General features: G+C 32.8%; 1 protein-coding gene across 2 annotated transcripts; it reads right to left on the reverse strand.

The window, feature by feature from the left end:
• Positions 1 to 586: 586 nt before the first annotated feature.
• LOC124360210 (protein obstructor-E-like) lies at positions 587 to 17,892 on the reverse strand. Of its 2 annotated transcripts, none has more exons than XM_046813619.1 (5): positions 17,724 to 17,886; positions 9,723 to 9,920; positions 8,810 to 9,016; positions 7,600 to 7,813; positions 587 to 1,176 (listed from the first exon to the last, which is right to left on the reverse strand). In XM_046813619.1, exons 1-5 carry the CDS (start codon positions 17,782 to 17,784, stop codon positions 1,074 to 1,076), a joined length of 783 nt encoding a protein of 260 aa, XP_046669575.1. In that variant the 5' UTR covers positions 17,785 to 17,886; the 3' UTR covers positions 587 to 1,073. The 2 variants fall into 2 exon arrangements, with proteins under 2 accessions (XP_046669575.1, XP_046669576.1); XM_046813620.1 differs by lacking the exon at positions 587 to 1,176 and adding an exon at positions 4,089 to 4,516 and having other exon boundaries at positions 17,724 to 17,892.
• Between the last annotated feature and the right edge of the window lie 232 nt (positions 17,893 to 18,124).

An 18,124-nucleotide genomic window follows, 5' to 3' on the forward strand; every position in this document is an offset into this window, starting at 1 on the left:
ACTAGTTCCTGTTGGTTGAGGTAGATATTGTTAGATCATGGTAGACATATCAAAGTTTTTTTACTAATGGTGAGCGATAACTTCAATAAAAAAATCATCTGACCCTTTGCTAACAACTTGCAAACGTTACAGCAAGTGCCTGAAACAATTTGAATAATTTCTTTCATGACTTTACTGTTGATATTCCTGAACATTTTGTAGTCATGTGATCTGTATAGCTTGTGGTTTCCGCAACTCCTTGAATGTTTATTGAAAGCTAAATGAAAATGTGTGTATATTCATGAGGAAAGATCTGTTTTCAAAACATTTGTACGTAAATAGATTCGAATAATATATTTAGTGTGTTAAACTATTCCAATTTTTGAGTCGAAGTCCAATAATTTTCAACAGACTTTTGTCCTAGGTATATTTGTGTTAAAGCAAAATACGGACACTAAAATATGAAAGTGTTGTTATACTATTATGCTTTTTATTTACACATGAAATTTCAAAATAAATTGTAGATCAATATAAATAAATGGATTAAAGTCTGGAATAAATTATTTAAAAAATCAAAATTATGGCTAGAAATAAATTAATAAAAATCTTTCATTATATAAAATAACATTTTATTTCATTAAGATAAATAAAAAAATATAACTAGACTCACTATACCAGTTGGGCTTCCATCATAACATTTATTTATAGAACCACCTTTAACATATATTAGAAATTCAAAAGTCTCAGTAAGTCAATTACTTACTGGATTTCTGAGTGTTACAATTAAGAAATGTTATAATGAATATATAGCTTTATTAAATCAATGAAATTAAAACAACTACAAAAACATATTTATAAATTCATATATGCATTATAAAATCGTGCATGCTTTTATATACTAGAGTTGAAACGGGCAAAGCGTTATTGACTTTACAGCATTTTATTTTATAAGGAATGGTCCATCAATTTTATTTTGTTTTATTTGAGTTGCAAATTTCTAATCACAGTACTTAAAATAAGGATAACTAACTATCCGCTGTATGGATTTATTCAGAACATTAAAATTACACTCTGGCCAAAACTGATAAAAGATATCAGTCGTGGAACACCCTCTTCTTGCCATAGTCTACTTTGCCGTCGCCGTCACTGTCGGTGTACAGCTCCTTGAACCTTGGGTGATCCTTGTAATAGTCCTGGCTGTAACAACATGCACGGGAAAAGGTAAAACTCATTGTTTAAATTTATTCTTCATCAATCAATTTGTTTGATTTTCAAAAGCTAATAATATGTATCAAAATTAAGTAAGTTACTTGTTATTTTATTAAACTGAATACTCATTATTTTTGACAAATATTTTGATTATTCCTGTTATCTATCAGCATGATTTTTAAAGAAAATAGGGCTGTGGATGTCAAAGTAGTTTTACAGAAGTAAGTATATTTTCTAGTCATGTTAAAAGTTTGGCAATTTTCTTAGCTCATATAGTCCACGAGTCGAGATCAAATTTGATTGTATAAGCACATACCCTGGGGTTTCTTAGAAAAAGTAAATATTTTTTTCCTAAAAAAGGCATAAATGGTCTGATGTATTACTTTTAATGGAAGTCGAAATGGAGGGTTATCGAAAGGGTGAAAATGATATGTTTTTTTTTTCAAATCATATATTTCTCAGCTCGACACACTTAAAAACGACCACCAGATATATAAGTAAATGTTAAATCAGTGACAGACGTTAAAGTAATGATTGATCTTTTTTTAACCATTTAATGATCTAGCTATTATTTTGTGTGCCTTGCGTTTATGTTAAGCTATTATGATAGAAAAAAATATTATCTGAAATAAAATTTATCGATTCATATTTTAACCCTTTTGATACCAAAATTGGCGCGACTAACGATTCATTTTTTTCTTAGGGTCCTTTTTCAACTGCAAGAATAACCAGGTTGTGTGCTTACTTACGACCTTTAGACTCCAGCTACTGATATTCATGTATTTCTGGTTTCTCATTCGGCGTGGTCTGTATTATTTGAAGCTTTTAAGCAGTTATTGAACTATTTAAGTGGCAATAAACAATTCAAGTTAAATATAAAAATACTATAATAAAAAAATGAAAAATTTAATATATGGTGATAAATAAATTAAAAGTTTGTCTTCCTGTTTAATTATTGACCAATAATATTTATTATTGTTATAATTGCATTTAAAACTTCAACATGCAACAGGAAATATATTTTTAAAAGCAGACTAGATTAATAGGTTCTTTAAAAGATTGTTTAAACACTCCATACTAGAAATATTTTGCGATTTTCACAGTTGTGGCCACGTGTATTTCTCATTCATTATTTATTTACTCCATCTACTTTCTCTTAAAACATTTTCGTCTAGAAAGAACGTATAGTGAACACATGATAGAATGAAAACAATATTTTCTTGTTCTAGTCTCTATATTACATATAGGCTTTACAGAATGTCCAGTAATGATTTCGATATAAGCATCCCACATTATTGCTCAGGTCAAGACAACCATATTTTACCATATGAACATGGGTCTCCGATGCTTAGTTACCCATCTGTCTGTCTGTAAGTGTTTCTTTTAATAAAAAGATTAATTAATCTTAATATCCAATAAATTAAATTATACGAAATTTGGCTCTAATATTTACAATAATAAGACCAGTTAGTGAAAATATATCATAAATTATTATTAATATTTTCAAAATGACAGCCATTAAAATTTTTAAACTTAGAATATCTTAAAACAGCAACTGTTCTCAAGATTTACATGACTAAAAGGTTTAGTAGATTTGATCACAGATCTAGTGACACCAAAATTATTAAAATTGAATAATTAATTACCGATTTAGGTAAGATTTACTGTGACAAGTATAGCTCATATTGGGAGCTGCCGTTTATTCAGTTTTTGGATTGTTGGTATTGTTGTTGTTAATACATGTTAATATATTTTTTCACTACCTGGCCGTATTATCTTAAATATTTGAGTCAAACAGTTGATTATTTTTTATGATGTTAATTTTTTGAATAGAAATCACATACATGCAGACAGATATGAAACTAAGCATGAGAGACCCATATTCATATGGTGAAATTTGTTTGTATTGACCTGAGCATTAACGTAACATACCTTTGTCAATAGGGTTACGGGACACTATATATATATATATTTGTGTGTGTGTGTGTGTGTGTACACAATGTAATAAACCTTAAACTGAATGTACATAATTTTAAATTATCAGTATAGTAAGGATATATTAAACTGCTCGTATCACACATACAAACTATCGTATTGTTCTCGAAAAATATATAAAAGTATACTCGTTCTCAGCTAAAAGATAATCAAATAAAAACGGATTTACATTAGTTTGCTTTTCTCTTCATTTTAGTAACAGTTTCATAAGAGTTGAAATATTTGTTTACTTAATCATATCAAAATATATTATTTTCTTAAACTCATTCAAGTCTCGAAAGTTCAATATTTTTAAAGTGACTTAACTGTATATGATTAATAATATTGACTGGTCAACATTATATGTTTTGAAATGATTCTTTATCCTTAATGAACGTTTTTTGAATAATATATTCGTTCAACACTGTGTTTTGTTTATATCTAGATTTACACAATGTTTCATTAATTTGATAAGAATCTGAGACTACTCTAAAGAATAAAAAGAAAAAGATAAAAATATTTTATGGAACTAAAAATAAACAGTTCTTTAAATACAAAATGTACATCCCATAACAAATAAAGATAGTCGTATGTTTTATTTTGTGTTGAAATCATAAACGCCTTCAAATTTCAAATAATACTTTCGATTATGTGTATCCGAATTGCATTCAAACTACTTAACGGCTGCATTCAATACAGTATGTTGTTTTCACTAGTTCTTTTATTTTGAACAAATAATTTATTGTGTTATTAAATAAATTGTTTTGGTTGTGATACAGAATGAAAATATAAATACTTAGAAAATAATACCTATCTTTGAGTTAAATTTAAAACAATAACGTAGAAACTCGTTTTAGTACCCCATAGAGCAATTTGATAACCACCAGTTATTACAGTTTTGAGCAAAGGTAATAAGGTTCCATAAATTTTATCAAACAAATATTTTATTACTCCTATAAGAAAGTAGCTGCACACTTTTATACAATCAAATAACAATACTTACATTATAAATATACAAAAATATTATTCAAAATTGTTTACATGTTATAAAAAAATCCAACATGGATGATTGACACAGGTCACCAACAGCATACATAAAATACATTTTTTAAATTTTATCCGAAGTGCTTTAACGCGTTAAAAAGCAATAACCAACACATAAACTGTCTTTTACAATGACCTACTAAAGAATCACTTTACAATTTCGGATTCTTCGAGTTGTTTTCATTTTCCATCTTCTATCTTCCATCACTTCCTCGTCCTCGCCCCCTTCTTTTTGTTGGCAGCATTGGCCGCTGCTGCTGCCGCTTGTCTCTGTGCCTCCACCTCCGGGTTGTCCTTGTACCAATCTTCACTGTAACCAGCAATACAACATCTTAACTGACCAGATAGTGATTTGCGCCAAAAATAGGTCAATCTGGCTATTTCATTATCTTTATTCTTGTGAAATGTTAAGTATGAATGTTAAGTTTACCTCCGGTTCATCTTCATTTTAATGGAACTCCTAGAATCTGACACTGTTACAGGCTTTTCTCCTGGAATCTGGAGTCATGTTCGTGTGAAGACATAAAGAAAGTCAACGACGAAGAAGCTCAAAACGGAAATTTTAGACGTTTTGACATTACAGTTGCCTCGATTACAAAATAAAAAATAAACAGTGTAATCAGGTTGAACTGGCTTCTTCGTCGTCGGGTTTTTTTATCTTCAGATAATCATGACTCCAGATTCCAAGTGTCAGATACCAGACGCTGCACTAAGCTGCAGACGCGTGAACTGGAGCTAAACTCAACATTCGTACTCCCACCAAAACTATGTTATGTGTGAAATGTTTATTCGGACTCATTATCTCATATCACGTTACTTTCCTGTTAATAATTTCTGCCCCTTATTGAGTTTTGAAATAGAACAAAGTATTATTTATCAACAAAACATTAAGTATCTTACAGTACCATTATTATTTTTTTTTTACTTTATAAGTCCTAATCTTAAAAGAAATGCATTTAAGTGGCAATACAATTAATTTTCAAAATCGAAGAAAAATTATATTTAAGTGGTATGAGTTTTTTTAATATGTGGAGTTGGAGAGAGACTTCATAGCTCTAACTGCACCTCTGTAATAAAGGTATTTTTACTTGAACGCGATATAAGGGAAATAGTACTTTATTGTCATGCATGTATCGTATTTAAAACAATTATTATGAAATAAGGATGGGTATACAATATCTGAATCCTACAGAAATATCGGTTTTATGCTTCTATTCCAAAGGGTTTTAAAAACATTTCGACATTTGTAAGTTAAATAATTTGGAAGTAAATTTACGTGCCAATTGTTATTTTCGACTTTCAAATTCAATTTAGGGACTTTCAATTTCATTATGAGTTAAATTCCATTATATCACTTTCATTTATTAACATTTTAGTATACAAAGTAAATTTAATATTGTATGTTGTAGTAATTATTATTCATTATTGGACTATAATAAGCTCAATAAGTGTGCAGCTCTTAAGCAATGACACAGAAGTTTTACGGTATATACCTTGAAATAGAGTTAAATTTATTTATTTTTTATAAACGACTCCACGAACCTCGATTAAAATTGATTTTATTCAATTAAATTTGTGTTTTCATTGTGATTTAACATTGTTTTACTCAGAAATAAGTGAGAAATATATTTGTCTTTATTTAAATATTATAAGATATATGGTGGAAGTATTAAATAGTATTTTATAAAATGTATAAACATATACATCCAAAATATTGAATCCCGCAATCTTCAAATCAATCTTAGTGTGAATATAAATGGTAAATTTTAGCGAGTATCAATATTAATCTGAATTTAAATGGTGAATTTTAGGGAGTTGCGATGGTTGAGCGGTACAAGAGTTTAAGTGCTCTATTATTAGGGGTTTCTACCTTACAGTTTGAGTTACACAACGATGTAACTCATTACTCATTAACCGTATCATCAACCTTGTACTCTTCTGTTGTATAAGACCCTCTGAGTATAAGACTTAAAAGGAAATCGACCACTGCTTTTATCTAAACATGACGTTAGTTTGTGATTTTTTGATAAAATTATTGCATTTTTACTGAGATCTATTCACTAAAATTTTAAGTTTCAGGTTGTGTTGTATGTTGTCGAAACACAAGGTCTAAGAGTAAGGACTGATGCCACCCGTAACATAAAGACAGTCTAGGACAGTCCATTGTCCAGCGGAAAATTATTTACGCGTCCATACGTACAGATAACATATGTGTTTATGACGCGTAATACATGTAATACGTCAGTTCCGCTAACAATAATTACATTGCCTTGCCATGAGGATTTTTATTGCCAATAATTTAATAATAACTTACCAATTAGTTCCCAATATTAATGAAAACTGAATAACAGAAGTTGTTGTAACAGGTTACCATGATCACCCGGATAAGTGAAATTAATCCACGGCCAACTACGTCACTAGGCGAGGAATGACGTCAGAAGCCTGCTGCGATAATCTATCCATTGATTTCTATTTAACCCCCGAGGCGGCCTACTGTAGGGGTCGTTGACGGTAACATACCTCGGTGTTTGTTGTTTGAAAACATTGGAATCGAGGTGAATCTGGTTCTGGTCAAACACTCGTAAACTTAGTTCAATAATTTCCACAAATAAAGTATTAACAATGGGCTAAATGTAATGGGCTAAATAATAAAGATTTAGATGTATAGAGTTTCTATTTCGTGTCGTTCCTTCATTGTTTTCAAGTTATTAAACGTAAAAGTTGTCTTTAATAGTCCTATTTCTAGTTATGATTGTTTCGTCATATTTAATATAGAATAATTATTATTGAACTTGATTTTGTGGTGTGAAAATTTGTTTCTTATGTAGCAGTATTAAGTCATAACAAAAATAGCCATGGTCTTTTAATGGATTATATTTCAAACAGCTATGGAAACCGTTAGTTAAGTCGTTTTACTATATTTATAAAACGTTATAATATGTATATCTTTAATACAACAGTACAGGAATAAATAAACTATGGTTTATTTAAATCAGCTACTGTTGTGACACGTTAGGTTTCTTAATAATCAGAGCAACAAAAATATGTTTAACCTTATTTTGAACGAATTTTAATGTTTTTTTTTTTTTCGCCAAAAAAGCTGAATATAGCAACAAGTATTACAAGTTTGTATGTTTTTTATGATGGAGCTGTTTACGCATCAGGATCGATCGTAGTTCTAATCGATTTCAACCACCTCCGTTTCGTCACTTTAAATTTAGAGTAATTACGTAAGTTATTTTATTAAAAAGGCTTATGCCTATGGATAATTTATTTTTGGATAGTGCTGTATTACCGGTTCAGAAATATGTGTGCATTAAAACTTTGTATCTATTATTGGGTAGTTCAAGAAAAGTACTTTGATATTTTTATGTATCAGAACTACAAACTCACCATCCAGGAACATTCTCAGGAGCGTCACACCTCTGAGTCTCTTCATTGTACACTTCTCCCAGCGAGCATCCCTGCTCTCTAGGCGTCACACCATTGAGGCAGACGTAGAACTTTTGGCAGTCATCAGGGTGTGCGAACACCGGGTGTGCCACGGCTTGACCGTGTCCTGTGGCCTGCGCGTCCTTCGGGCACGAGAAGCCGTCCTTGAGCTTCACTGATAACACAAATTAACATCAGCTCTAGTCTAAACTTTGAACTTTAGATGAAGAAAGCTAATTAATGCTTAAACGAAACAAGTTTCCTGGCAGTTTCTGTAAGGACAGAATTAGGGACTTTTAATACAGAGAGAAACACTATCATCAAACTAGATCTTGCCTATGTAGAAATGAGGTTCGTAGTAAATGAAGACTGTTCAATCTGATCTTGAAATGCCCTGAGGATAGACAGAACCTCCGGAGTGATAAGGTTAGCTAATACTCAGCATATCTACGTTTAACTAAATTTTGTAATTAAAACAAACGTATGGAAATATGATTCATTTAATCGATCAGTTACACTATTTAAACAATATTGTTTCGTAAATGTTGGTGCAAAATATTTTAATTATTTGCCAACGAAATAGTAGAGCATTTTCAATTTTTGAAAATGGAGTGTTTCGGTCATAACACTAATTAAAGTATATGAATTTCTAAATTTGATTAATTTTAAGTAAACATGTATTGTTTCTGTTCAACAAGATTTCCGTTTTCAGTTTCAATAGAATAGCTTTTTAACAAAAGAATAGTTTTTAAAGTTCACAGGTGTAAAACCTTTTTAACAGAACTTGGCACGAGTATAGATAGTAAAACATCTTTTCCAACGGACATTTTTGTTTCCTGATATTCCTAAATGACTGCGTCCATGAATTACTAGGGACCCGATGGGTCGTCTTAAATTCGTGCTGTTGTCTCTCTGTGCGTACGATAATTTTGGTTAGAAATGTTCCAGAGCGTTAAAACTTGAATAAAGGTTCCTATCGGTTCATGTGTGTGATTTGAGGTATAAAGGACAATATTAAAGATGCAAAATAAAATTAAACAAAGCAAAAATAACCTTTTAACACTAGATAAAGCCAGTTTAAATGTGAGTAGCTTTTTAATATTAGAAATTGTTGGTTCTTTTCAACCACCCATAATCACGTTGTGTTTAAAATGTTCGCGAAGAGACTTACTGGCATCAGCTTCTCCGCAGTTGGACCGCCCAGCGGACGCCGGCCACACGCAGGTGCCCGAGTACTCGTCGAAGTGTAACCCAGTGGGGCACGTGATCTCCGTGCTCTCACCCTCTATACAGTTGTAGAACACGTTACACACAGTCTCGTCAGGGTGGGCGAAGTAACCATTCCTCCGCGGGCACAAGTGGTTTCCTCTCGGCTCCTCTGAAAAGATATAAGAAAAAGATTCGTATTGGCCCTCAGTATTCAGATAATGAAAAACATCGAGTATAAGAAATATAAAGTGCACCTATTAAAAATATATTTTTATCTCCTTCATTATTATTATATTTTTTATGACTACCTGTGCCGGATTAAAAGTTTTTACTAAGTAAGTAAATATAGATATAAAGGGATTAAGGTCAATTTCGTTGATATGTGTTACAGTATAAATGAAAACGTTTTATTGTTACAATTAACAATTGCCTATGTCCATAATTGCTACAAAACATACATGATCGATAATAAACACTGAAGGAAGAATACGCAACTATGTGTAAAATACTGACGGAAGTATATTATACCCTAGTTAGGCGTTAAGATATTGATAAAAAACCATCGCTGTAAAGGATCTCTACGGCATTAAAATATATCATTAAGACTATATAATATGACACATAACAAAGCCATACATAGTTGCAATGGTAAAACGAAGAAAACAGCTAGCTATGACGGAAACATTTGAAATTTCTTTCACTGTTCCGACTTGTTTTACAAAGTTTTTTTAAAAAACTTTGTAAACTCTTTTTACTTTGGAAATTCAAATATTTGTGAATAAACCATGCTTATCAATAAACTATTTTAGATTCAGTAAACTTTATCAAATAACCAAAACAATCAATCTCTTTGGGTATAGGGGAAATTTACTCACGCAGCTCCAGCCTGTCTCCACAATCCACGTTGAAGGGCTGGTCGCATTTGTTGATCTTCCTGTTGGCCGGATCGAACACTAGACCGTCCGGACAGAGCTTGGCGGTGGCCACCCCCTCGTCACACTCGTAGTACTTGTCACACTGCACTGTGTCCTCATACTGGCCGTACTTCTTGTCAGGGCACTTGAACTGTCCGTCTGTCACACATCATAATATCATATTGCAATGTTCAATGTTTAATGTGGAGAATTGAACAATCCAAACAAGAAATTATAATTTGTTATCGGCGGAATATTGTTATACGCATCAATCTTCCTGTTATAAACCTTATTCGATTGGATGTTAAATTATTTTTTATTGGATGTTTTTTAAGAATGTCACAATCCTATGAGGTACCATTTATCAGGCAGGAAAATGAGAGAACACTTTTTATTATCCTGTGAGGAGTGGTAGGAATTCGAAGCATAATTTTGGCTCATATTTTTTTTAAGGAAAGGCCGAACCTCTTATCAGCCTGTGCTAGGATCTTATCAAACTGAATAAGAGAGAGAGTCGATAAAGTACAAGGTTGACTGGTACTGATAAAATGTGCAACGGTCACAAACAGGATTTGAACCACCGCTATCTCTTAATCAGAACCAAAGACCAACGTCTTAGACCGGTCGGAATTGGCACACCGAATTATAACTTCTTACGGTTCTTATCTTCTTATCAGGCGCGAAGAAAAACCGCTCAGATACGTAAAGCCATAAATCATGTGTACAGTTTCAGAAATTCAAATCTAGAGACTTTTTTATCTGTGCGTCATTACAAAAATTTCCTAATCTTTACTTAAATACACTTGTGGAGTGTAAACTTTTCCAGTCTTCAGGGAAGTTGTAATAAACGACTAAATGTAATATAAAAAGATTATTTTCCCAATAAAAATTAGATTACAACGATTTAAGAATAATTTATTATGAATTTATAGACACATACACGCAGACGAGGGCTAACATATTTCTAAAGTACACTATTAATAACATTGATTATAAACATCATTATTAAATTGGAGAGCTTCGTTTTTTTCTTTAATGTTAAGAAGAATAATAGTTGCTTAAGGCCTCCTCAGCCTAAAAGAAAATATTATTCAAAGAAACTTCGTATTTTAATGTTATATGGGGGTATTTAAAAAACATAATAAATTAAATTATGAACACAGAGAGTATTCTAACAGATTGTGTCTAAATCGTTCCACCCCCAGAAAACACTATTATACTAAGTTTGTTTAATTTAGATATTGTACGAAGTATCAAGAAACCATAGGAAATGTTCCTCAGGTTAATGGCACTAGTGGTTGAATCACAATTAGGAAGCAGCGTGAAAAGCACTTTCTCCTGACTCAGTCTCACAGCTAGCTCCCACAGAGAAAACCATTAGGCTCCCAACACACAAAAAAGAAATTAATTGTACACCTACTTAATTGAATTTCTGCTGACTTATTCTGTTTGCTAGGGCCGCAAATATGCCACGATATAGGAGATGTTTATCATGAACATTATCACTAGTATACAAATTTTAGTTAATAAATAAAAAAATTTAGTATTATAATTTTATGACAACTCTCATCTGGATGTGTTACAAATTAAAATTCTCACACCATCCTATAACTGTTATTACAATCTTGAGAGTAGCGGTTTCGATAATATTAGTTTAATAATTTTCAACTTTATAACTTACATGATCCTGCAATCAGAGATGAAATTATATCTCGGGAGACAATGAGCATAAGATGTTTATTAAATTATATTCACTTTTAAATTTTTATTGGGCCAACTCTTATAAAACAACATAATACAACAGCAAATTAATTTTGAATTCATCCCATCCTACTATTCTTTACTGGTACAAGGTAGTTCATCCCTAGAACCCCTTTATCATCAATCATCCATCCTTAGCTCGACAGCTCTGGACAATCGGTTTTAAATTATATAACCTACAGAATTAAAACAATAAATATTGTATTATTTTTTATGTATACTATGTACATTTTGGATTCAATGAACCCATCATTAGGTATAGTTGTAGGTTAAATTATGTAAATAACGACAAAAAGAAATAACCGGACTAAATTAACGTATTAGAACTACCTCGGTGGATAAATGTTGTATTTGTATCAGTGTACTTAATTAATACGGTTCATACTCTATAAAATCCTAATTTTTTTATTAAAAATCTTTTTCACTCCCTAGTATGTCACGGTTCATTTTGGAACTTTCATAAATTCAAAACATTTTAAGGTTGACATTAAAGGCAAGACAACTTTTGCTGCACATATGTAAAAATTATATATTTTTAAAAATATTCTTATATGTATGACCAATATATTTTCAATTCAATGATGTTATCAAGGCTTTTATATGTTCATTAAATCTAATTTTGAAATTTTGGTCGGTTTGTACAATATTGTGGTTTTGACGTTCGTTGAATTTAATTTAAATATAAAACTATTGTTGAAGTTTTAATTTTGAGTTCTTCCTTGCGGTTATTTTTCATTATTAAAGCGAAATTATAAAAAAAATTGTTAATGCTAATTTATATATTCTTAATATACAAAAAAATATTATTAATTAACTAATGATGTGCTAATTTTGAGGCAATGTTTAACAAGATACTCTGCTTAAATGTATTTTATATCTTTCTTCTCTAGTATTATCTTTTTGATGATAACTCAATAATAAATCAATAATATCTAGCTTAAGAATATGCGCTATTTTGAGTAATATATTTAACGATTTCTCATACTTGATGAGATATTGCTAGTATTGGGTCAGTGGCAGAATAAACCTTGTCCTTGATACTTTCGTAAATGTCTAAAAAGCGTGGGCTCAATGATTGGCTGTTCCATTAACGTCTTATAGGCGTTACTAATTTCGTCACATTCTTCTTTATATACAAGGTTTGAAATATTCCTGTATTTAAAGCAGCCATGCTTTTTCTATATAAAACTAAATTAAACACACCAAGTAAATAACGAAAATGTACAAACTATTAAAGGGAATTTGTAATTCCAATACACCACATACTAGTCATACGTACTGTAAAGCAGTAATACCACCAGGAGAGTTCACTTCCGATGCGTCACTAAAATGTGGGAAATCAAGTGGAAATCCAGGAGCGGAATTCACCAACAGTAAATTACAGATATTGGGGTAAAAACGTGGTAGATAGATTTCGTTTACCCTGGAGGATGACTGTTGAAGTAAATTGGACTTGCTTAGTGTTAAAAGTATTCTTCAGAGCACAAATATAAGGGCGTATTGTCTCCCTTGGTCACCTCTGCCCGTTTTGAATGAAAAAGCTGAAACAAAACTAACCTCCTTCTTCAAAGGTGACATGACACCTTTGGTGCACTTTATCCTCCCTCATGGGATCTCGACTAGAAGCGGCCTCTACCCCCAGCCTAACCCATCCTCATTATTCTGTCACTTCAAAAGCAGTACAAATATACTTTTGGCACTAATTGTCAAACAAAACGTGTTTGGCACTTACTGAACAAACAAATCGAGTATTAATTTATAGGACATCTCACAAAAACGGCATGTTATGATTAGACTCATACTTTCTGTTCCAAATCCATGGTTTAGCCCAACAGAAATACGATGTTTTGTACATCTATGCCATCCGGCTCTGTAGCTTCCTGACCATCCACGTAAGGAACGTCGTCTATGTAAGATGTAACCTAGTCCAAGTCCTTTTAAGATGAATCGAACCAAGGATCTAGTCGAACTACCTTCGTTTGCCCTTTCTCTCCTCCTTAAATAAACACTATTTAAGTGCTGAGAAAAGATAGCGTGGTATCTACCAGAATAACAAGATCTCGCACAATTCACTTTTTCTCGATGTGCAACTCCTAATTTTGTTTCAAAAGAAATATAGTTATTTGCTCACATTACAAAAGATTCAATCGTTGATTGTAGAATTAAATGACATACAACTCTTGATAATAGTGATTCAATCTTAATGAGAAAGAATAATTATGAACGTAACAGTTCACAATAGATTATTACGTCACTGATAAATAGCATGAGAAACAGACATTTATTACACATTGCAGCCTATTGACGTTCCTGTATGTCGCTTACTATTCTCCATCTAACCCAACTCTAAATATATTTTCTTGAAATACAAAGCTTTATTGAGAAAAATACCCTTTTCAATAAATAATACCAAGATAACAATGAAATACCAGAGGCTTTCTATTATACACCTCTTTAAAGTCAAAGTAGAACTTGTAGCAGAATCCTATCTGACCTTGTTGCTCGACCGCAGAACCAATCAAAAAGTATAATTTTGTGGTAAATTATCATAAAGCGTATCTTGTTTGAGTGGAGAGAAAATGTGGCAGACCCTCTTACAATGAAAACCGCAAGCAGGCTTCTTATATATCTTTAGTACTAAACAAACCGGTCGACAATTAGGAAGTCCTTGAGGACTCTTGTTTTGGAATCAGGTGGTTTAGTATGCAAAACTTGTCATACTTCTAATCAATAAAAAAACTAGAATAAACTCTTTTCCGTAAACCGATTCTTCAAATCGGTATACGGAATATCAGTATCTTCAAGGTTAAAAGCAGATTACTCCGGACTTGCTTGAAGCATTTATGCTAGCGCAATATCGCTAAACATTGTTTACCCAAAGTCTCTAAATAGCTTATTTTGGCCTTGTGTACTCTTATTTAGTTTGTCGAATAATACTTCCGGGCAGTTGAGCAACAAATAAAATGAAGAGTCTTTCTGCTACAAAAGAAAGCAGTGATAATCTTTGCAAAATTAATCAGGAGAAAGCTACTCTATATTAATACGGTATTAACGTTTATTGTTTGCTTTACTAACTATTCGTTGCTTGTGAAGCGCTAAGTTGAACATCTCTTGTTCTATTCTTCGGAAAATCCATGGAGAGCCACTGGAAGATAGTGGAATCATGGAAGATTAAAATCAAAAGTTGTCAGGTCTGGTAAGTGGTGTGGAAGAATTTTAATTAGTAAATAAATGAGGATTATTATATGTGTAAAGTAATGGCTAACGCAGGAGTGGATTTTAGAGCATATTTCATTCGAAAATTTTGTTGTATTGTAATTAAAGTACCATTTTCAAAGATCATTAAAGCCTGATTTGATTTGAATCAACTTATGTTTTCTTATGCGTGAAAATAGCTTTCTTATCTATACATATCTAATCAACAATATCACAACACAAGAGATATTTTCCCAATAAATCCTTTATTTTCTCAGGAGGGTTCACTTCATCTTCCGGTTGAATCTATAATAGGTATAGCAAAACCGATGTCAAAAAATCCGGGCAACCTTATAGATATTCAAGAACGGCACATCGTTGATTGGAAATTTCAAGATATTGGTATGTAAGGTCAGATGGATATGTTTACCATGGATAATGACTGCTGGAGTTCGTGGGACTCCCTAAGTGTTAATTGTTGCAATTATTGTTAAAGTAGCAATTGTTGTTCTGGACATAAGGGTGTGCTGCCTTGTTAGATTTGGCTGGAGAGGCAAGTACGGAGCTGATCTCCCGTTCTTACAAGATATAAATTACTGAGATTTAGTAACCGAAACGCTTCCTCACGGATCTTGGCAATAGGTGGTCCATACCCCTAACCTTACCCATCCTAAATATCCTGTCACTTCGAAAGCAACAACAACATTCTATATACCTTAATATCATAAATCCTACAGTAACACCAATCTCAACGAGTATTTACATACTTTAGGAAAACAAATCCAACCAGTATGAGAGAAATGGAAGTGTTGGATTTGTTTTCCTAAAGTTACTAGACAGTTTCAAATACGATGTTCACGATTTCGGGTTCTGCACTCAACTGTTCATCATCAAGATATTGAAATACGAAAGATTAATACTCTCATCAGTATGATGATAGAGACATATCCAAAATCAAAATTGACAACGTGACTCATAACCAATCCTTTCAAAATTGTTCGACATTACAAATAGCCCTTTTTAGCTTTTCACAGCCATCGAATTCTAACTATTCGGTTAGGTCAGTTGTGTGTTACTCGCATCTGCAGACTGTACAACTTCAATGATCAGTGTTGTGACTAAAATATTCAACAACCTTCAAATTCTTTTTCTTTTCATGGAATAAAAATTAAAGAGTAAAACATATTGAAACATTTACTAATTTAACTTTTATCACTTTTATTGTATATCAATTATTATATTAGTTGCATACATTCTGAAAAAAGGCATTTTTGTAGCAAATAAAACCCCAAGAGTGCCTCCCCTCTCCCACCAAGGAGCAGTGTCTGAAATTGCGCAGGATGACGGGTGAAGTGGAGCACCACGGAGGTAAACAATGTGGGCGATGTAGGCCGCCTATTGTGAGGTGACCGATCAGGTGTTACGTGTCCCATCCGTGGCAACCGAGGCGGGCGGGAGGAAGTTGCCCACAGACTCCAAGAAAGACGAAAGTATGACATAAGCTCGTAGTGAAAGTGTTATGGCCCTCAGGGTCGCCCCACGCGACAACCTTGGCATTTATGTCATCACGCGGGATAACTGTACTTTGTACACTTCACACACTTACGTGCATGTTATTGCAACCTTTGAAAATGTTAAGGAACCTCTTTATCTGTAACCTTTCCCAGGTGCACAAAACTTATTTGTGCACAGAATATAGTATTGTATGACCCTTGAGTTTAATTTTTTATCTCCATGCGCACTTTGAACCTTGAAATAAAACCTTTCCTGACTCCCACTGTAGAAAACGATATATTAATATTAGAGTCTGGCAGATTTTCAGTTTTCAAAACAGTCAGAGTACGCTTACGTGTTCATTAAACAAGTGTTCGTATACGCGCCTTACGTAGATATGGTTCTATAGGCATGTTAAGGGTATTTGAAATTGGTAAATTTCATGAAACCTTGAGTCTGAAATGGTTGTTATTGCTAGCTATAAAGAGAATTTATTTTGTTTCCATTAAAATAAATTACCGTACTTTAATTTTATATTAAAATTAATATGCTAAAGAAAAACGTTAATAGACTTGAGAAATATGTAGCTATACATACTATTAATTATATTTTAACATAGTTATTTAACTATGCTAGTTGTGAAAAACGCTACGTCAACATGCTTATGTACGAACACCAAACAACTGATGACTTTGATTGTTCTTTTCCGTAGTTGTGAAGATAGTGAAGTGCCAATAACTACGCATAAGCCTGAAAACTGGCAGCTATTAAAGCTATGTAAGTACGTAGTGAAGAGCAATAAAGTGCCCGACTGGGCGAGGTGACCAGTGAAAGCCTGTGTTGCAGGGTTATGCAACCAAGATATGAGCCTACGGACTTGAGCCGGTGGTCTGTACCATATTTGTGACTTGTCTAGACTAGTGACCTTGACGGGAACTTAGAATTTTCAAGTCTCCTTAATATATTATTTAATATTAATTATTTTTTCTTTACAATGAATTTTTTAATGTTTGTCCGTAGGATGTCAATTGTTAGCAGCCTAAGCATTAATGCCGTTGTTTAATGAATACTCCACATATTTAAAAACTTATTCCAAATCCATATTCTCTGTAGATCAAAATAGACTCAGTTTGGAATCTAATTTTCCCAAAAGTAAGATACTTAATGTACTAAAAATTTGGAATCCCAACACCAGCTGGTTTAATCTGCCACATTTCACTCATGTCGATAGAGACGATTATTAGAGAAAGAATTTAAAAACAAATAGGTATATTATAATACAATTTAATTGAAAATACTCGTGGGCGAGAATAATATGAAGGAAATAGGAAATTAGTTTTCATATAAGTCCTAACTTCATCTCTAAAACTGTACTCGTGTCAGGAAATGACAACTAATTTTCTCAATATTTTATAAAAATAATTGCACTAAACAATGAAAGTATGTGAACTTATTGTTATAAAAGCCCTAATAAGCGTGCAAACTTAGTGACAGAAGTAGTATAGGACTTACATGTGGAGTGAGAGAGAGCGCAGATGGTGAGCACAACCAGCCATGTTGAGGACGGCGCCATGGTCGCAACAGCACTGCCACTGCCACTAGGATCTGTTAGCTGTGACTTGTAGGATGGCCGGCAGCGGCGGCGAGGCGACAAGGCGAACTCTGTGGCTGTGGCTGCGGCTTATCACTTTCCTCGGCCTTCACTGCTGACTGCTGATAAAACCACCGCCAAGATCAGCACCACTGGGCCGGCCAGGATCTGTTCATCGCTTTTCACCGAGAGATGTCGCCTTGTGCAATTCACTGGAACTAATTCAATATCCAGTCACAAATGCACGTCTGTATGCAACGGAGTTACAATATGCAGAAGGCGTGAAAGTCATAATCCACTGAGGATACTTCATTATATCGGT

The sequence above is a fragment of the Homalodisca vitripennis genome, chromosome 4, assembly GCF_021130785.1.
Source record: "Homalodisca vitripennis isolate AUS2020 chromosome 4, UT_GWSS_2.1, whole genome shotgun sequence".
In the NCBI taxonomy this organism is placed as follows: Eukaryota; Metazoa; Arthropoda; class Insecta; order Hemiptera; family Cicadellidae; genus Homalodisca; species Homalodisca vitripennis.